The sequence below is a fragment of the Balaenoptera borealis genome (genome assembly GCF_965194805.1).
Source record: "Balaenoptera borealis genome assembly, chromosome: 10".
NCBI lineage: Eukaryota > Metazoa > Chordata > Mammalia > Artiodactyla > Balaenopteridae > Balaenoptera > Balaenoptera borealis.
Window position 1 is genome coordinate 81,573,595 of NC_138874.1, and position 19,021 is coordinate 81,592,615.

Below are 19,021 nucleotides of genomic sequence, written 5' to 3' on the forward strand. Positions count from 1 at the left end.
TTATGACGGGTGTGAAAATAAACCAGGAGTCAAAGGAGAGAGAAAAAATGGAAACAGACTGCAAAGATTTGCCAAAATCAAGCTCTCAAAAAACGGAGCAGATCCTAAGGCTTTGCATCTCTTGGCGTTTCTTCAGGGACTGAATGGAGAAATGCAGCTAGCAGAGAAAAACTCTGAGAGGGGTCTGGACTCTGGAAACCTCATCCCTTTAGCATCTTTAGCTGAGGAATAAGGAATCGGAATGTCGTACCCATAGGGCTACTGCTGCAAGGGAGCTGAAACCCTTCCACCAAGTTGGTATTCAAAATATTTAACAACTGGTATGGCATAGGCATGGACTTAGACCCTGGCAACAATACTGGATCAGGGTTAAGGAGAAACTCTGCTGGGCAAGTGTTAACACTTGAATTGCTCAGGGAGTTCTGGGAGGGGGACTAGATTGGGGGCAGGTCCTGGGGCTCAGTAAAGGGGCTATTTCCCAACTGACCTCTTGGGAGCAGTTGGCACTGTGACATTCCCTCTGTTGGGTGATGTCTTGGGTTTGTTTCTATGTTTCTATAAAGCAGTCAGATACCTCACACCTGTAACACTGTGGTCCTTTTTAGCAATGTTTTTCCATCCTTGGAGTCATTTTAGATCCTGTACAGATTGGCCCTGTGATACAGTTCAATGCAGGCTGCCCCAAAATATGCCAGTGGCATATTGATTATTTTGAATTTGTTGCTTGAGAAAACAGCCAGTGCAAGAACACTCTGACCCTCCTCTGAAAGCAGGAAATAAATCTCCCATGTGAAAGGTACCCTCACTGTAGCAGGAGGTAGCGAGACATCCTTGTCGCCAGAGATAGGGAATTGAGGGCTGAGAAGGCTATGTAAACCAGGTCTGCTTAGATTCTCCACTAATTAGTACCCAAGCCCAAGTTTCTTTGCCTTGTCAATTCCTCACAAATTTATTATTTCTTTGTCTAAAAGGTATAAAAGCTGCTTGCTTTGGTCACTTCTTAGGCTGTATCTATGAGACCTCCATATGTATGAAATTAACTTAGATTTTCTCCTGTTCATTTGTCTTGTGTCAATTTAATTATTAGATCAGCCAGAGGAACCCCAAAGGGTAAGGGGAAATTTCCCCTCCCCGACACCCTGCATAGACACTAATGTGCTGTGTCCATCCAAAGGCTGGGGGACCAAAGCCTAGAGAGGGCTGGGTGTCCTCTCTCTCTCCCGTCTGCCTTTTTCCCCCTCCTCCTCAGAAAAGCCTCCATCTAGGATTGTCTCTACAAACTCTACAAACAACATGAGTCCAACTGTCCCATTACCTGAAGGGGGAAGAGAGTTTTTAGAAAAAGAGAGCAGAGAACAGGTCAAATCTAGAAGGAACATATCTAGAAGAAATGGGGTCAGGCAACCACAATACAAGAGTTCCAGGAGGCATGTGGGGAGATTTCGCCTCCTTTCTGCCCCCCCTGTAATCATAACACAGCATGTGAAGGATTAAAAAGTAGATTCTGTACAATACGCTAGAAACCAAAATAATACTTTTCTTTAAAACTTATATGGAAAAATGTCTTACCAGTAGGAATGGGGAAAGAGTAGGCAAAAGAGAAGGAGAGGAGAATGCTGGTTTGTCATTGTAGATTATAATCATATGGAGAAAATTTCATTTTCTTAGCCACTGTGGGGAAAATTTCTTTATAACATGAAGACTTGCTTTATTCAAAAATGCTTTGATGAGCCCAGGTTCAAGATGATAGGAAAGCGGCTGGACAGAGGAATTATTTGGTGGTTAAGGACCTAGTGAAAGGTCTTAGGAAATAATAATGGAGGTTTTTTTCACCCATTAGAAATATTGTATATTAGGTGATATAAAACTTCATTTAACCCTGAAAATCTTGAGGGAAACCACAAAAGTCATGGTATGCCTGGGGCAATTGGGATTCTCTAGGTAAATATTGAATGACCAGGGACAGACATCAAGGTTGGTGTGAATCGAAACAGTCAGCTGACCCAGCATGAGACCACCAGTCACCCTCTGGGTTGCAAAATGATTGCCTGTTGGAATTAATTTAAATGTAAATGGTGGTTATCAGGGGCTGGGGTGTGGGGGAAATAGGAGAGATGTAGTTTAAGGGTATAAACTTCCAACCGGCAGATAAATAAGACCTGGAGGTTTAATGCACAGTATAGTGAATATTTTTTGTTTTAAAAATAGCGTGGTGTGCACTTGAGACCATCAGTATACATAGTGTGGATGCCTGAAAAAGTCATCGATTTAATTAATAAATAACTTAGATGTGATGGAACATAAGGGCGTGTTCTGGTTTTTCTGAAATGTTGCTGTACCTTAAATCTTCCAGACTCAACTACTGATAAATACAGTGCTACACTGAGCATGAACTGGTTCCATGTAACACAGACTGGTCTAACTTCATGACCACTGGATAGAACAACCATTTCTTCTACAGCTTTAAGAGTCCAGGGCTTCAGCTTACACCCTGACACCACCACCAAGCACCCCGTGTACATAAACACCCTGCCCCCATAGGGAAGCAGGTGGGCTGCTGCCCTTTTCTCTGCTAGATCTTGTTAACATCTTGTGCTTCCACCCACATTCTCTCTCCTCTTCTGATGTCCATTAGGAGAAATGAGGAGTATCTCCAATTCTGTTTTAGGCCCCATCCTGGAGGCAATCTACACACATGTGGGAGGATTTTTTCTGTTAAGTAAAGAACAGAGAGAGACAGGAAGCCCTGAAGTCTCTCTTGTTTCTCAAGAGGCCTGTGGTGGAAAATATAATTCACACCAGCCGCAAAGGTAAACTTATTCTATTGCACTAACTTGGACAAGTGTCCATTGCAGGGCAAGATTTAGCTCACTTGGTCTGAGTAACTTATTATCGGATCTGGTGCCTGAGGAGAAAAACTGGGAGTGTTCTGAGTGGAGGGTAAGATGGGCAGGCATGCTGACCTTGAGAGAAGACCATCGGCACCTGCGGAGTGCTAAAGAAGGTACCCCAGGTGTATGCGACCTTGTCCTTGCATGTCATGCCACCAAAACCCTTGCTGGAACAGGAGCCCAAAAGGAAAAAAGGTAGAAAGGGTAGGGAAGAGATGTATGTCATATTACACTTAATATTTATTCGAGGACTTAAAGCTAAGAGAAATGATTGGAAAACAATCAAAACAATTACGTATGTAGCTCTTGTTTCCTGAAATCTCACTATCCAGAAATAACAAATGGAGCCACATTAATTGGAATGACTTGTAATTCCCTGGCTCTTAACCATATCTCTCAGTGCATTTCCCTCCCCTCAGATACTCACCAGATAAATAACAAGCCCCCAACAGGTGTCTCCTAAGTGTGGATGAACAAGTCTGTCAGACTTATCTGATAACATCTGCCTCTTGCATGGCTCCAGCACCCACAATGTCTTCTGCCCACAAAACTGCTCCAATACAGCTCGTCATTCTCTGTATTTGATTGTCACCTGGAGAGTGCTGATATCCCTGCCAAAGACGTTCTCAAGTGTGTTGATGCCCATGAAGGAGTGAGGAGAATTTCTCTCATCCTGCCTGGGCTCTAAGTGATACTAACTATTCCTCAGCCTCAGAATCCTCAGCAAAAGACTCGTCAGCCTCTGCCCCCAGCCCCCTTTTCCACAGAACTTTCATCTTTCTTTCCACTTCATGTCAGCTGACTTGCACAATGTGTGTCCAGTGCGACTGGAAGCATGCAAGTGCGAGAATCCTGAAGATAAACACGGATAGGACCGTGTTGGGATCCCTACCATGTGCAGCGTCAACCCTGGATGCCAATGTGGAAAATGTGGGTTCCAACGAGAGACCACGTACTCCTGTTTCCTCCCTTCCTCCACCATTTCCCCCATCATCTCTTTTGGGGAAGGAAGTAACTTGATTTGACTAATTACAAAATTTCCTTATGATTTACAGCATAGTTGCCTCATTACTGGTAATCTACACCTTCTTGGGAGGCCACAAAGAGGGAAACTGACTAAAATCTTTTCTGTAAAAATGGTACAGTGCCTTTGGAAAAACAGTTTGGCAGTTCCTCAAATGGTTAAACACAGAATTACCACATGACCCAGCCATTTTATTCCTAGGTATATACCCAAGAGAAAGGGAAACACACATTCACATAAATTTGTACATGAATGTTTATAGTAGTATTCACAATAGCCAAAGGGTGGATCCATCAGCTGATGAACTGTTGTGTTAAATAAAGTATCTCCATACAGTGGAATAGTATTCAGCAGTAAAAATAAAGTACTTACTGATACATGCTACAACATAGATGAAATTTGAAAATATTATGCTAAATGAAAGAAGCCAGTCACAAAAGGTCACATATTGTATGATTCTATTTATATGAAATGTCCAAAGTAGGCAAATCTATAAGAGACAGAAAGTAGATTAGTGGTTGCCTAGGCCTGGGAGGGATGGGAGAACTGGAGATGACAGCAAAGGGGGGTAGGGCTTCTTTTTCGGGTAATGAGAATATTCTAAAATTGACTGTGGTGACGGTTGCACAGCTCTGTGAAATGCTGAAACTATTGAATTGTATAGTTTAAATGGGTGAATTGTACGGTATGTGGATTATATTTCAATATGGCTATTTAAAAAAAGAATGAGTACTCTTGTTATAAATGTATACAAAGAAAGCAAGCTTTCCTTTCATCACCTTCTATTTTTAACCTCTAAGTTTGTTGGCACTGTGTTGTGCCCTTCTTATTACTAACATTTTAAGTACCATCATTACTTTTGCACTCAAGAGACATGTTGGAGGAATTCTATATTCTATTTTCTGAGTAAGGTGTGGGTATGAAAATCTGGTCCCACTTGTTTTATTTTTAAATACCCATTCTCAGGAACCATTCATCAGCAAATTGGCACAGAGGAAGAGTTTAAAAGCAGAAGAAAATGTGATTCACTGTGTAAGTCTCAATGTACATGTGTACAAATTTAAGCACACTACGAATTTCTTAACACACAGAATGTTATTCAACAACCATATGCAGCTGTTGCAAATACCACGCTAATTCATGAGTGCTGTGTAAGCCAGGAATTAGAGCAAGAAAAGCAGCAAGAAATGGGCAGCTGGTGCAACTGTACTGGAAAATAACTTCATAATGTAAGATCTATTGCATTCAGGCTGAGAGGAAGGCTTTGGCCAGTTCAGTAAATTTGCCTTTTCTCTGATCTCACCACTTCCGATCATTTCTGCACTTCAAAGTAGTGTCTATCCCTAAAATCAGCACCCTCACAACACAGAAATTTTCATGACACAATTTCCTTTTTCTTTGAGCAAAGAAGGCAAGAGATAGAGACACAGTTTCCCTGGGCTGGGTGTTTAAGGTTTCAAGTCTCGCTATGCCAGGATTAAGCACCAGTTTCTCAGTAACAGAGATGCCATGTGTTCCTTAACAAATTTACATTTTGTGTGTCTGTGGTATGTGGGACGTTTAAGGCTTCAAGCCTCGCTATCCCAGGATTAAGCACCGGATGCTCAGTAACAGAGACGCCATGTGTTCCTGAACAAATTTACATTTTGTGTGTCTGTGGTATGTGGGCCCTCTAAAGCACAGGGCCAAAAGCAGGGGCCCCTCTTACCTGGGTGACACTATAAAAGGTATAAAGGGATGTCACTTTATCACTACCAGGATAACAAATTGTTAAGTCAGACAACCAACAGAATTACAGCCTTTCCCAGTTGCAGGTTACTTTGGCTGGACATAACACAGTCTCTGAATTCAAAGTATCTTATGGTACTCCCATTGTTGGGAAAAAACAAACAGGTGTGAGTTTTGTTACACAAGCATCTCTACCTTCAGCAGCTTCAGAATGGAGGGAGCCTTTCTCCTACGCAACTGACAATTCCTTCATCTTCAAATCAGCCGTGAGAACTATACTCCCTATATTTTCACGGATATTTACATCATAGAAAATTTTATTTTAAAAAAAACCTCTCAGGGTATTGTCACTCCTTCAGAGCTTAAAGCATAAATATGTAAATTTATCAGCTAGGCAGCTAGCCAACAATATTATATGTGTTACTATTTCCCATTTTATAGCTGGAAAAACTGAATGATTGCCTTAGACCTCAGAGATTGAAAGTGCTCAGGGTTTACTCCAGGGCTTGTCTTCTTATATTTAGCATGGGGGAAAAAAAAAAAAAATCAGGCTCAGTGATTTGACTCATGGATAATCCCAGAGCTAGTAAATAACACACAGAATTAAATCCAGGTCTCAAGGTGCAAATTGTCTCCCACAAGTAAATTGACTTGACGAAGTTACTTTTTACAACATATTTCTGGAGCAGTCTTTCACAATATGTGCTCCCCAAAACCCCTACATCAGAATCTCCTACAGACTTTTTTAAAAATGCAATTTCCTGGGACCCACCCTAGAGTTAGGGTCAGATTCCTGGGAGTGTGATTTTTTTTTTTTTTTTTTTTTTTTTTTTTTGCTGCGCCCCGAGGCTTGTGGGATCTTAGTTCCCCTACCAGGGATGGAACCCATGCCCCCTGCAGTGGAAGCACAGAGTCTTAACCACGGGACCGCCAGGGAAGTCCGCAGTCATGATTTTTAAACAATTTACTTCTACTGAGTCATGACATAACCTTAAGTTTCCTTTTCCTCCTCTTGATTTTAAATCAGTTTCACTTTCCAAATCCTCTTCTCTTTCATAAAGGCAGTCACTCAGCGACTGGGAGAAAGCATCAGTTGATGCATTCTACCTACCCCACATCCCTCTTATATAGCTCCTTCAGTATTTACTTGAGGTAGACGTGAAAGATTTCTGAAGAGCAAATCAGCTTGGACCCCAGCTTTTCAGAACAGCAGAGAACAGATCACCATCATGAGGTCAGCGAGATACCTCGCAAGCACCCTCGATCTTGAAACCAAATTGTAAGCTGAGCTTCTTGGGTGCAGGCAAGTTCCAGAGTTGCCCTGTTGCTTGTGGACTAAACATGCCTTTACCAATATGGGTACTTTTTATTTCTGTGACTTTTTCTGGTGTGTGCCCTCAGACTCCCTAAGCTTCACCGGTGGAGCTGGGAGCCAGGAGCTGGATGTGAGGGAGGCTTGGCAGGAGTGGTTAGGTCCAATCAGGTACAAAGTTTGCTGGTTCAAAGTCAGATCTAAGCAAATTACTCTTCTGAGGCTTTTCTGTTGTTTTCTTTGAAAGAACTAAGAGGCTTTCTTCTTGTCATTTTAAAAGGAAGCATTTCTTTTAAGCAGATGTTATTAAAGATGAAATTGGTAGTAAAAAGGCAACTCATGTTGGGAATTTTGCCCTGAAAGTTTGATCACTTCAAGGTGGGAAGTGGAGAAAACAATCCTTACAGATGGACATTTTTTCCATTTCTTATATGAAAACAAACTGGAAGCTGAGAGTTTATTTTTATTGCTGTAATGAGAACTTGTGGGCAGCAGAAAATAATTTCTCTTCAAAACATAATGACCTAATCTCTTTCCTAATACTGATCTAATTTCTAATGAAGCAAAGCAGAGCAATGGTTGCCTGGGTATGGTGGAGGGTGAGACTGGGCTTGACTAGGAGGGTACACAGGGGATGATGCAAATAGTCTATAGGGAGATAGTGGTGGTGGTTACATGGGTATATACATTTGTCAAAATTCATCAAACTACACTTTAAATGGGTACATTTTATTATATGTAAAGTATAATCTTAGTAAACTTGATTTTCAAAGATGCATATAGACCTGCTCGAGTTCTAACATCAGTTAGAGCCTCAGGAAAAATACAGCTGAGAGAAAAGGAAAACTTCCCCATCAAACACCTATGGGAAGGGATTGAGAGGCTGACTGGCTGGGGAGGGAGCATCCTAATGACCATTCAGGGAATGAGGACAGGGCCATCCAAGGGCTCCCGAATGCTCTGCAGGCTTGTATCTGGGGATGGGGTGGATAAGAGGAATTCACTACTAAATGCCTCAGGTCACTTTCCCTATATGTTGGGCTCCCAGTCATGAGTGACGTGAATCATGTCTGCATGAATGAGTTGACAAGAAAAACCTAGCCCTGCCCAGTGCCTTGGTAGCCAGTCTGCCTAAGAAGTTGGGCAGTGATCTGTGCTTGGGTGTGTCCAGAGCCACGGACCTGAGGAAGTCTGAGGGAGGCTCTCTGGACTATGCTGGACTGAAGCCCACATCAAGGTGCCCTGTTCCCAGAGGCTGTAGGGACAGGGGCAAGTTAGGCCGTTTCTTCTCAGCTGTGCTAAAAATTTCCAAACGGGGAAGCCACCTGGGGAAACACCTCATACCTGCTAGCTGGCTAATGAGTGCCCTCCTCTGCCCCATCCGTTGAGGAACTCTGTTGGCCCCTTTGCACACTCAGAATTCACTTAAAATTATAACACTGATATGCCAGTGATCATGGCAGTAACAGTTTCCTTGTGATCAGTAGTTAGAAGTGCACTCTGTCCAGGGCTCTACACGCATTATCTATTATCATCCTCCCAGTAGCCCTAGGAAGGGAACGCTATTCTTTTTTATTAGCCTCATTTTCTAGATGAGAAAAATGGGCCTCAGAGGGCAAATTACTTGGCCAAGAAGTCATACAGAAAGTGTGTCAGAGCAGGGTCTTTACTAAGGTGCCAAACTCCAGGGCTGAGCTTCTTCTGGGTACAAAGGCCAAACGGGTGAAATGTATTAATGCTTTTAATTATGCTCACATTAGAGAGGAGGGGCAGGGACCCGGAGGTCTGGACCCTCGGGTCCCTATTTGGAGAGGGAGGATCAGTCCTTAGAGTGCCCAGAGCCACACCTGAGACGAAGGTAAAAGTGGATCTCCCTACGGCACAGTTTCCTATCATTTGGATGGAAGAAAAAAGGAAATTTATTCCAGGCTATTTTAGAAGTGAGGAAATGAGGCTGTGATGTGATTCAAGAAATACCCCAGAGCTGGTCAAAGAGAAAACCGAAGTCCAGGCTTTCTGTGGTTATTTTCCTTTCTTCTAGATGTCTGACTCACTGTTTGATACATTACATGATCTCCCACAAGTAAATGGGAAACTGCTGTTCAAAATACCTCCAGGGACTTCCCTGGCAGTCCAGTGGTTAATACTCTTCACTTCCATTGCAGGGGGCATGCGTCCAATCCCCCTGGTGGGGGAACTAAGATCCCGCATACCGTACTGCCAAAGCAAAACAAAACAAAACAAAACACCTCCAGGACTATGCTTCTCAAAACACATACAGGGACTTCTGCAACAGAATTTCCAGGGTGCTTGTTAAAATGCAGAGTCCGGAGCCCAATCCCACCCCTAGGTTGCATCTGAATCTCTGGGAGGAGGGCCTATAATGTGTATGGCATCGACAATGCCTTCTTTCACACTCTCAAGCACAGTTGCAGAATCTGCGTAGAATGGTACTCCCAGTGGAGAACTGAGCTCAGCTCTGCATGTTCAGTTTCAGTTTCTCCTCAGCAGGAATCCTGATAGCATTGCCTCAGTTTTGCTTTCCTTTTCTACTCTATAAAAGCACAGACCTAACAGCTAGCATCCTGAGTGGAAACCTCCTCTGCATTTGCTTGCAACCCACCGCAGAAAATAAAATCGGCCTGAACCCCAGCTTTTCAGAATTGCAGGGAAACAGCCATCATGAGGTAAATATTCCCTGGTTCTCTGATAGGAAGTTGAGAATCTCTCCCAAATCTTGTTCTTGAGTGCAACTTCCTGAATTATGCTGATTCAGTTTTTGCTAGTAGATTAAATATGCATTTCACTAATCATCTAACATCTATCTAATCTATCTTACCAATTCATGCACTTTTATTTCTGTGGCTTTTCCTGATTTACAGAGTCAGGAGCTGAGGGATGTGCTCCCAGCAGAGTTGGCAGCTGGGAAGGGATGTTGAGAGAGCCTGCGAGGGCATGCTCAGATCCTTTCAGGCAAAATCTGGTCAATGAGAGCTGGGGCCTGTAGGAAAGTTGCTGCAGGTCCTGGTCCCCCTTTTGTTTCTTATATTTGAAAGGACAAAATCAGAGCTTTGTGTGTTTTGTTATGGTTGCTGTGGTTATTTTAAAAGCATGCTTACTTCTCGGCAAATGTGCTAAGGATTAGTTCAGCGCTATGAAACTTCATAATGAAGTCCCTTTTGCCTTGAAATGTGCTCTGACAGGATTGGGGAATATGTCTACGTGAACCGTCTTCTTACCGACCTGCTAGACCTCCCGTGTGAACTATAAACAGGGAGTAAGTGTCACAGAGTCTCTCAAACTGCGTAGCAGATTCCCTGTACTACACCCGACCTGAGTGCTCTATTAGAACGCAAATTACTGGGCCCTGCATTCAGAAATCCTGATTGAACAGATCAGAAATAAGGCCTAGGAAAGAAATATGTATTTAAAGGGGACAGCAGGTACTTCATTCACACGCTAAATGCTTCCTGCATTGTACATGGATAAATGTGAGTGGAGGAAGTCCAAAGTGGGTAGGGAGTGGGAGGGGTGGGATGTTGACATAAAGCAAGGCTTGCCTCTTTAAGGGATGTTTTAGGGATGAGAAACTGGTGATTGGAATTCACTGCCAAAGAGTGAAATCTTCCCAGAACCTTGCTACTCAGTGTGGTTCAAACCTAACACCCCCTGGGAGGTTGCTACAAAGGCAGCATCCCAGACCTACTGAATCCAGATCAGCATTCTAGCAAGATCCTCAGGGTGATTTGGTCCTTGTGCACACTAAAGTGTGAGAAGCACTGCTCTGGAGAGTTCCTTGGCTCACTTTTTGAAGTGATGGGCTCCTTGGGTTGTCCCTGTTCTGAACAACTAACTGGGCATGAGGTCTGCCTGTCCCTTCACAGAGTCATATGCTCCACAGAAGCATAACCAGAATATCCGTGGTCAAGCTGCCTCAGAGATTTCCCTTGAAACTCCTACTTTTACCATTTAAGCAGGGCCTCTTTCTGCAAATTTCAAGATTCTACTCTAGTCATGGCTTTGACAAGGTCCTGGAAGGAGATGTGGCAACTACCATGGGGTGTGTGGGCAGTGCCACCATCCAGGCGGGTCAGCAGAAAGGAGAAGGTGGAAAGACTGTAAAATGGGTTGATTCTGGATATTTCCTAAGGACTAGCAATGCTGGTTTTATCTGCTTTGGTCACGGCTGCAGCTTGAGGCCATGAGAAATCTCTTCCTGGGCCCAAAGGACTCTTACCTCTCCAATTCTTTCTATGAGATACCAAATCTCCAGGTAGGAAGGGAACTCAACTCTCCACATTTCACCTGAACTTAGACATTCTCTTTACTTCAGCCAGCATCCTACCTGCTTCCTTGTTCCCTTAAATATCTGAATTTAATTATTATTCAGCAATTTATTAAATTTTATACACTATATGTGTATATATAGAGTATATATGTCTGTATATATATATATATAGAGAGAGAGAGAGTATTTAAAGCAACTTTCAAAAACATATGAGATACCTTAAAAAACTAAAAATAGAACCACCATATGACCCAGCAATCCCACTACTGGGCATATACCCTGAGAAAACCATAATTCAAAAAGAGTCATGTACCACAATGTTCATTGCAGCTCTATTTACAAGAGCCAGGACATGGAAGCAACCTAAGTGTCCATCGACAGATGAATGGATAAAGAAGATGTGGCACATATATACAATGGAATATTACGCAGCCATATAAAGAAACGAAATTGAGTTATTTGTAGTGAGGTGGATAGACCTAGAGTGTGTCATACAAAGTGAAGTAAGTCAGAAAGAGAAAAACAAATACCGTATGCTAACACATATATATGGAATCTAAAAAAAAAAATGGTTATCAGGAACCTAGGGGCAAGACGGGAATAAAGACGCAGACCTACTAGAGAATGGACTTGAGGATATGGGGAGGGGGAAGGGTAAGCTGGGACAAAGTGAGAGAGTGGCATGGACATATATACACTACCAAATGTAAAATAGATAGCGAGTGAGAAGCAGCCGCATAGCACAGGGAGATCAGCTCGGTGCTTTGTGACCACCTAGAGGGGTGGGATAGGGAGGGTGGGAGGGAGGGAGACGCAAGAGGGAGGAGATATGGGGATATATGTATATGTATAGCTGATTCACTTTGTTATAAAGAAGAAACTAACACACCACTGTAAAGCAATTATACTCCAATAAAGATGTTAAAAATAAATAAATAAATAAATAAAAGATTAAATTTTGAGCAAAAGACTGAAAAAAATAAATAAATAAAAAGATTAGCAGATTACCTGTCCTCTGGGGAAGCCAGACGCTTGACAGCCTCCTGGCTTGGCTAGAGTTCTGTGCTTGGGAACTCCCTCATCTTCCTTAGGGAAAGGGCCTAATGCGAACATTTCTATATTACCCAAACTGAATCTTGATTCAAATAACTCTTGATATCAGCAGATCAAAAAAACATTAATTAGTATCAACCTGCAAGTTCCCCCTCAGTGGTCCAGTGGGCAAAATTTTGAACGGGCAACAGCTTCAGAAAATGCATAATTATGGGCCTATTATCAACCTTTCTCCCCTCCTTTGGTCCACAGACAGATAAGAGTGGACTATCACTGATAATTAAGAAAATAGTAATAATAATGATAAAGTAGATATCACTTCCTGAATGCTTATCAAGCGCCAACCTGGCTTCCAAAGTATTACATAAATTATTACATTTACAAAGGAAACCTATGAGGCAGGTACTCCTATTACACTTATTTTGCAATAACAAATTTTAAATTAAGAAATGTTAAGGCTACACAGATAATAAGTGATAGAGCTGAGACATGAACCAGAGTCTCTATTCAATGATACCTTATTTAACCTTTAAACAAATGTTTCTTAAAGGGTACCAGTGGACGTTCATGAGCTCATTTCAGATGGCATAGTAATTAGCTTTTATGTTTTAATGCTTTTGTGTTTATTTCAACATGTACTAGAAATATATGTATACACACACACACACATATATAATTTGTAGAATTTCTATTCAAGTCAGTAATATGATTTTTTTGTGAGAAAATACACGTAAGACAAAATTTACCATTTTAACTATTTTTAAGTATATAATTTTGTGGTATTTAATACAACCACAATGTTGTGCAACCACCACCACTATCTACTTCAAGAACATTTTTGTCACTCTGAGCAGCCATTCCCCACTCATCCTTCACTCCAGGCCTGGCAACCATTAATCTGCTTTTTGTCTCTATGGATTTGCCTATCATTGATATTTCATATAAATGGAAGCATACAACACATGGCCTTTTGTGACTGGCTTATTTCACTTATCATAATGTCTTCGAGGTTCATCCATTTTGAAGCATGTGTCAGAATGTCCTTCCATTTTAAGGCTGAATAATATATCATTGTATGTATAGATCACATTTCGTTTATCCATTCTTCCATTGGTGGACACTTGGGTTGCTTCCACCTTTTGACTATTGTGAATAATGCTGCTATGAATATAAGTATACAAATATCTACTCAAGTCTCTGCTTTCATTTATTTTAGGTATATACCCAAAAGTGGAATTGCTGAATAATATGGTAATTCTGTGTTTAATTTTTTGAGGAATCACCACCATTTTCCTCAGCAGCTGCCCCATTTGACATTCTCACTAGAAGTGCACAAGGGTTCTAATTTCTCCACATCCTCGACAACACTTGTTATTTTCTGTGTTTTTGATAACAGCCATCGCAATTGGTGTGAAGAGATATCTTATGGTTTTGATTTGCATTTCACTAATGATTGGTGATGTTGAACATCTTTTCATCTGCTTACTGGTCATTTGTATATATTTTTTAGGGAAATATCTATTCAAGTCCTTTGCTCATTTTTTAATCAGTTGTTTTTTTGTTGTTGTTGAGTTGTTTATATAGTCTAGATATTAATCCCTTATCGGGTACATGATTTGCAAATATTTTCTCCCATTCTGTGGGTTGTCTTTTCATTCTATTGATAGTGCCCTTTGAGGCACAAAAGTTTTTAATTTTGATGAAGTTCAACTTATTTATTTTTACTTTTGTTACTTGTGCTTTCGGTGAACAACAAGAAATTGTTGCCAAATCCAACGTCATGGAGTTTTTTCCCTGTTTCTTTCAAGATTTTTATAGTTTTAGGTCTTACATTTATATCTTTGATACATTTTGATTTCATTTTTTGTATACAGCATAAGGTAGGGGTCCAACTTCATTCTTTTGTATATGGATATTCCTCTTTTCTGCATATATCCCAGACTGAGTGCTGGAGAAGCCAGCAACCTAGAAATGCCAGCAGGCATAGACAGAAAAGTCCCATGAAAAGCCTGCTATCTCTAGCCAAAGGACCAAGGAGGGGACAGCCTAGCAAGACAAAAAATTTATGAACAATCATTCTACTCCAGCCAAATACCACAGGAAAAAATCAAATAAAAACTAAAGCCCCATTCCGAACTTTGCCAGCAAAGGCTGAGTGGGTAGCCTAGACTTCTACCCTCACCAGGCTATAGCTAGGCATCCCAACTCTCTCCCTTCCCCTATCCCCATGGATGATGCCAGAGAAGGGCAAGTGGAATGCAAAGACTTTCATCCCCACCAGGGTGGTAACAAGGGTCCCTCTCTCTGCAGTGAGGGAGTGAAGACCACAAAGGGAGTGTGGACATCAGCCTCCACCTAGTGGTAATGAGGTATCCTCCCACTCCCCACTGAGGTGGTATCAGAGAGGCCTAGTGGAGTTCAGGACTTTCACCACCATCCAGAGGTAATAAGGTCACTCTTCCCCACTCACCTCCCTTCCCAGCATCAGTAAAGGCCACATGGAGAAGAGTAACAAGGCACACCTACCCCTTCAAGCCAGGGTGGTATCAGCAGAGGCCTGGGGGATCCTGAACTCCCACCCCCATCCAGCAGTAATGAGGAGCCCAGGCTCCCCATAAAGTGTTAATGAAAGACAAGTGAGTAAACAGGATTCCACCTTGCGCTGGCAGTGCGGAATGAGGTGTCCTTCTCCTTTCCCTAGAACAACAGTATTAGAGGAGGCCTGATAAAACAGATTTATATGTAACTCAGAGTCCTATAATACATAATAATACCCAAATGTCCATGTTTCCATTAAAAATTGCTTATCATGCCAAGAACAAGGAAATTCTCAACTTGAATGAGAAAGAATAATCATCAGACAACAACACTGAAATGACACAAATATTAGCATTGTCTAACTAGGATTTTAAAGCTGCCATCATAAAAATGGTTCAATGGGCAATTACAAACACACTTGAAACAAATGAACATATAGAAAGTCTCAGCAAAGAAAAGGAGATATAAAGAAGAACCAAATGGGAATTTTAGAACTGAAAAGTACAATAACCAAAATGAAAACTCAGTGGGTGGGCTCGAAAACAGGATGGAGAGGACAGAGGAAAGAATTCATGAACTTGAAGACAGAATGATAGAAATTATCCAATGTGATTCTTATTTCAAGTAGCTGACCAAAGTCCAAAGATGATAAACCCAAAGAAATCCAAGACACGTCACAGTTAAAATTCTGAAGACTAAAGACAAAAAGAAAACCCATGAAAGTAGTAGAGATAAATGACACCTCAGCTATAAGGAAGGGAAAAACATACACACAAGTCTAATGGCAGCTTATTTCTCATTAGAAACCATGGAGTCTAGAAGAAAGGGGCATAACATTTTTCAAGTGCTGAAAGAAAAGAATTTTCAACCTAGAATCCTATATCCAGCAAAAAATATCCTTCTGGAATAAACAGGAAATTAAGACATTCTCAAATGAAGGAAAGCTAAGAGAATTTGGCACCAACAGACCTACCCTTAAGGAATAGCTAAAGAAATTTTTCCAGTGAGCAAAAAAGGAAATAAAAGGTATACAGATCAGAAAGAAAAAATAAAACTGTCCCTATTTATAGATGCCATGATGGTCTACATAGAAAATCCCAAGGTATCTATAAACCAACTCCTAGAACTAACAAGTGGGTTCATCGAGGTTGCAGAATACAAGATTTACATACAAAAGTCAATTGTATTTCTATATATTAGCAATGAACATGTGAAAATTAAGTTAAAAACACAATATAATTTTATATTGCACAAAAAGAAACACATAAGTGTACTTAAGTGTAAATCTAACATAACATGCACAGGACTTGAATGCCTATAAACTATTAAAATGCTAATGAAAGAAATTAAAGAATATCTAAATAAACAGATACAGAATGTTCATGGATTAGAAGACTCAACATAGCAAAAATGTCAATTCTCCCCCAATTGATACAAAATTCCTATCAAAACTCCAGCAAGATTTTTTATAGATATAGAAAATATTAATCTAAAATTTATATGGAAAAGCAAAGGAACTAGAATAACAATTTTGAAAAAGAAAAATAGAGGGGAGTCACCCTACCCAATTTTAAGATTGATTACACACAGTAAACAAGATCGTATGGTATTGGTGGAAGGATAAACACATAGATCAGTGGAACAGAATAAGGAACCCAGAAATAATCCCATACAAGCACAGCCAACTGATTTCTGACAAAGGTTCAAAAGCAATTCAATGGAGGATGAACAGTCTTCAACAAATGCTGCTGGTGCAACTGGATATCCATAGGCTGAAAAATGAGACACTGACCTAATCTTCATACATTATGCAAAAATTAACTCAAAATGGATCACAGATTTAAATGTAAAATTATAAAACTTGTAGAAGAAAACACAGGAGAAAATCTTCAGGACTTAGGGCCTGGTGAAGAGTTCCTGGACATGATACCAAACACATGACCCATAAGAGAAAAAAAATCAATAAATTATACTTCATCAAAAGTAAACAATTTTGCTCTTCAAAAGACCTTATTAAAGGATAAAAAGACAAGCCACACACTGAGAGAAAATATTTGAAAACATCACAAAGGACTCATATCTAGAATATATAAAGAGTTATTGAAACCCAACAATAAAAAAAACACCTAATTAGAAAATAGGCAAAGGAAATGAAGAGATATTTCATGAAGAGGATACGTAAATGGCAAATAAGCACATAAAAATATGTTCAACACCACTAGCCATTAGGGAAATGCAAATTAAGACCACAAGGAGATACCACTACATGTCTATTAAAAGGGCTAACATTAAAAAAAAAGTGAAAATACCAAATTCTGGTAAGAATGCAAAGAACTAGATCATTCATACATTACTAGTAGGAATGAAAAATGATACTATTCATCTGGAAAACAGTTTGGCGGTTTCTTAAAAACATAAGCATACACTTACCATATGACCTAGCAATTGCACTCCTCAACATTTATCCCAGAGAAATGAAAATTTATGTCCATGTAAAGGTCTGTATACAACTGTTCATAGCACTTTTATTTGTAATAAGCCAAAACCAGAAACAATTGAAATGTCCTACAATAGATGAATAGTTAACTGTGATACTCCCATACCATGGCAAATGACCCCCCAGTAGAAAGGAATGAACTGTTGATAAAACTCAACAACTTGGATGTATGTCAAGGGCATTATGATGAGTGAAAAAGGCAATCTCCAAAGATTACATAATATATGACTCCATGTATATGACATTCATGAAATGACAAAATTATAGAGATGAAAAACATGTTAGTAGTTATCAGAGGCTAGAAATGTTTGGAAATGGAGGGAGGCAACAGTTTTGACTCTAAAGAAACAGCATGAGAGAGATGTTTGTGATAATGGAGTAGTTCTCTAACTTGATCAAGATGATGGTTCCATGGATTTACTCATGTGATAGAATGACAGAACTGTATGCATATTGTACCACTGCCAATTTCCTAGTTTTGACATAGTTAGATAAGATATAATCTTTGGGAGAAACTGGGTGAAGGGTACAATGGACCTATGTACTATCTTTGCAAATTTCTGTGAATCCATTATTATTTCCAAATAAATGGGTCAAATATTATTGCTTTTAGGTGGTCTTAATTTGTTGCATAATCTGCAGACTAAGTTCCTAAGGTCAATAATGTTTCCTAAGGCTCTGTATTTCTTACTGGTCTCTATCCTAATTACAAAAATAGGAAACTTTTTTTTCTTTTTTTTTTTTTAAAACGGCCTGAGTCCTGATTTTGCCACTCATGTAGCTGTGTGATCTCAGGAACCTGTGCTTTGACTTTATTTATTTATTTTTTATACAGCAGGTTCTTATTAGTTACCTATTTTATACATATTAGTATATGTATGTCAATCCCAATCTCCCAATTCATCCCACCACCAGCCCCCACACACACACTTTCCCCCCTTGGTGTCCATACATTTGTTCTCTAGATCTGTGTCTCTATTTCTGCCTTGCAAACCGGTTCATCTGTACCATTTTTCTAGATTCCACATATATGCGTTAATATACGATATTTGTTTTTCTCCTTCTGACTTACTTCACTCTGTATGACAATCTGTAGGTCCATTCACGTCTCTACAAATGACCCAATTTCGTTCCTTTCTATGGCTGAGTAATATTCCATTGTATATATGTACCACAACTTCTTTATCCATTCGTCTGTCGATGGGCATTTAGGTTGTTTCCATGACCTGGTTATTGTAAATAGTGCTGCAATGAACATGGGGGTGCATGTGACTTTTTGAATTATGGTTTCCTCTGGGTATATGCCCAGTAGTGGGATTGCTGGGTCATATGGTAATTCTATTTTTAGTTTTTAAAGGAACTTCCATACTGTTCTCCATAGTGGCTGTATCAATTTACATTCCCACCAACAGTGCAAGAGGGGTCCCTTTTCTCCACACCCTCTCCAGCATTTGTCATTTGTAGATTTTCTGATGATGCCCATTCTAACTGGTGTAAGGTGATACCTCATTGTAGTTTTAATTTGCATTTCTCTGATAATTAGTGATGTTGAGCAGCTTTTCATGTGCCTTTTGGCCATCTGTATGTTTTCTGTGGAGAAATATCTATTTAGGTCTTCTGCCCATTTTTGGATTGGGTTGTTTACTTTTTGATATTGAGCTGCATGAGCTGTTTATATATTTTGGAGATT

At 40.3% G+C, this 19,021-nt stretch overlaps 2 protein-coding genes across 3 annotated transcripts in view; one reads left to right on the forward strand and one right to left on the reverse strand.

Moving 5' to 3' along the window:
- LIPA (lipase A, lysosomal acid type) overlaps positions 1 to 19,021 on the reverse strand; it is a 103,170-nt gene that overhangs the window by 70,641 nt on the left and 13,508 nt on the right. The gene's annotated exons all lie outside the window — the stretch shown is intronic.
- IFIT5 (interferon induced protein with tetratricopeptide repeats 5) overlaps positions 252 to 19,021 on the forward strand; it is a 44,734-nt gene continuing 25,964 nt past the window's right edge. Inside the window, exon 1 of the mRNA XM_082406662.1 lies at positions 252 to 9,642. Within this exon, the coding sequence (XP_082262788.1) occupies positions 9,638 to 9,642 (5 nt within the window). The 5' untranslated portion in view covers positions 252 to 9,637. The remainder of the gene's footprint in view (positions 9,643 to 19,021) is intronic.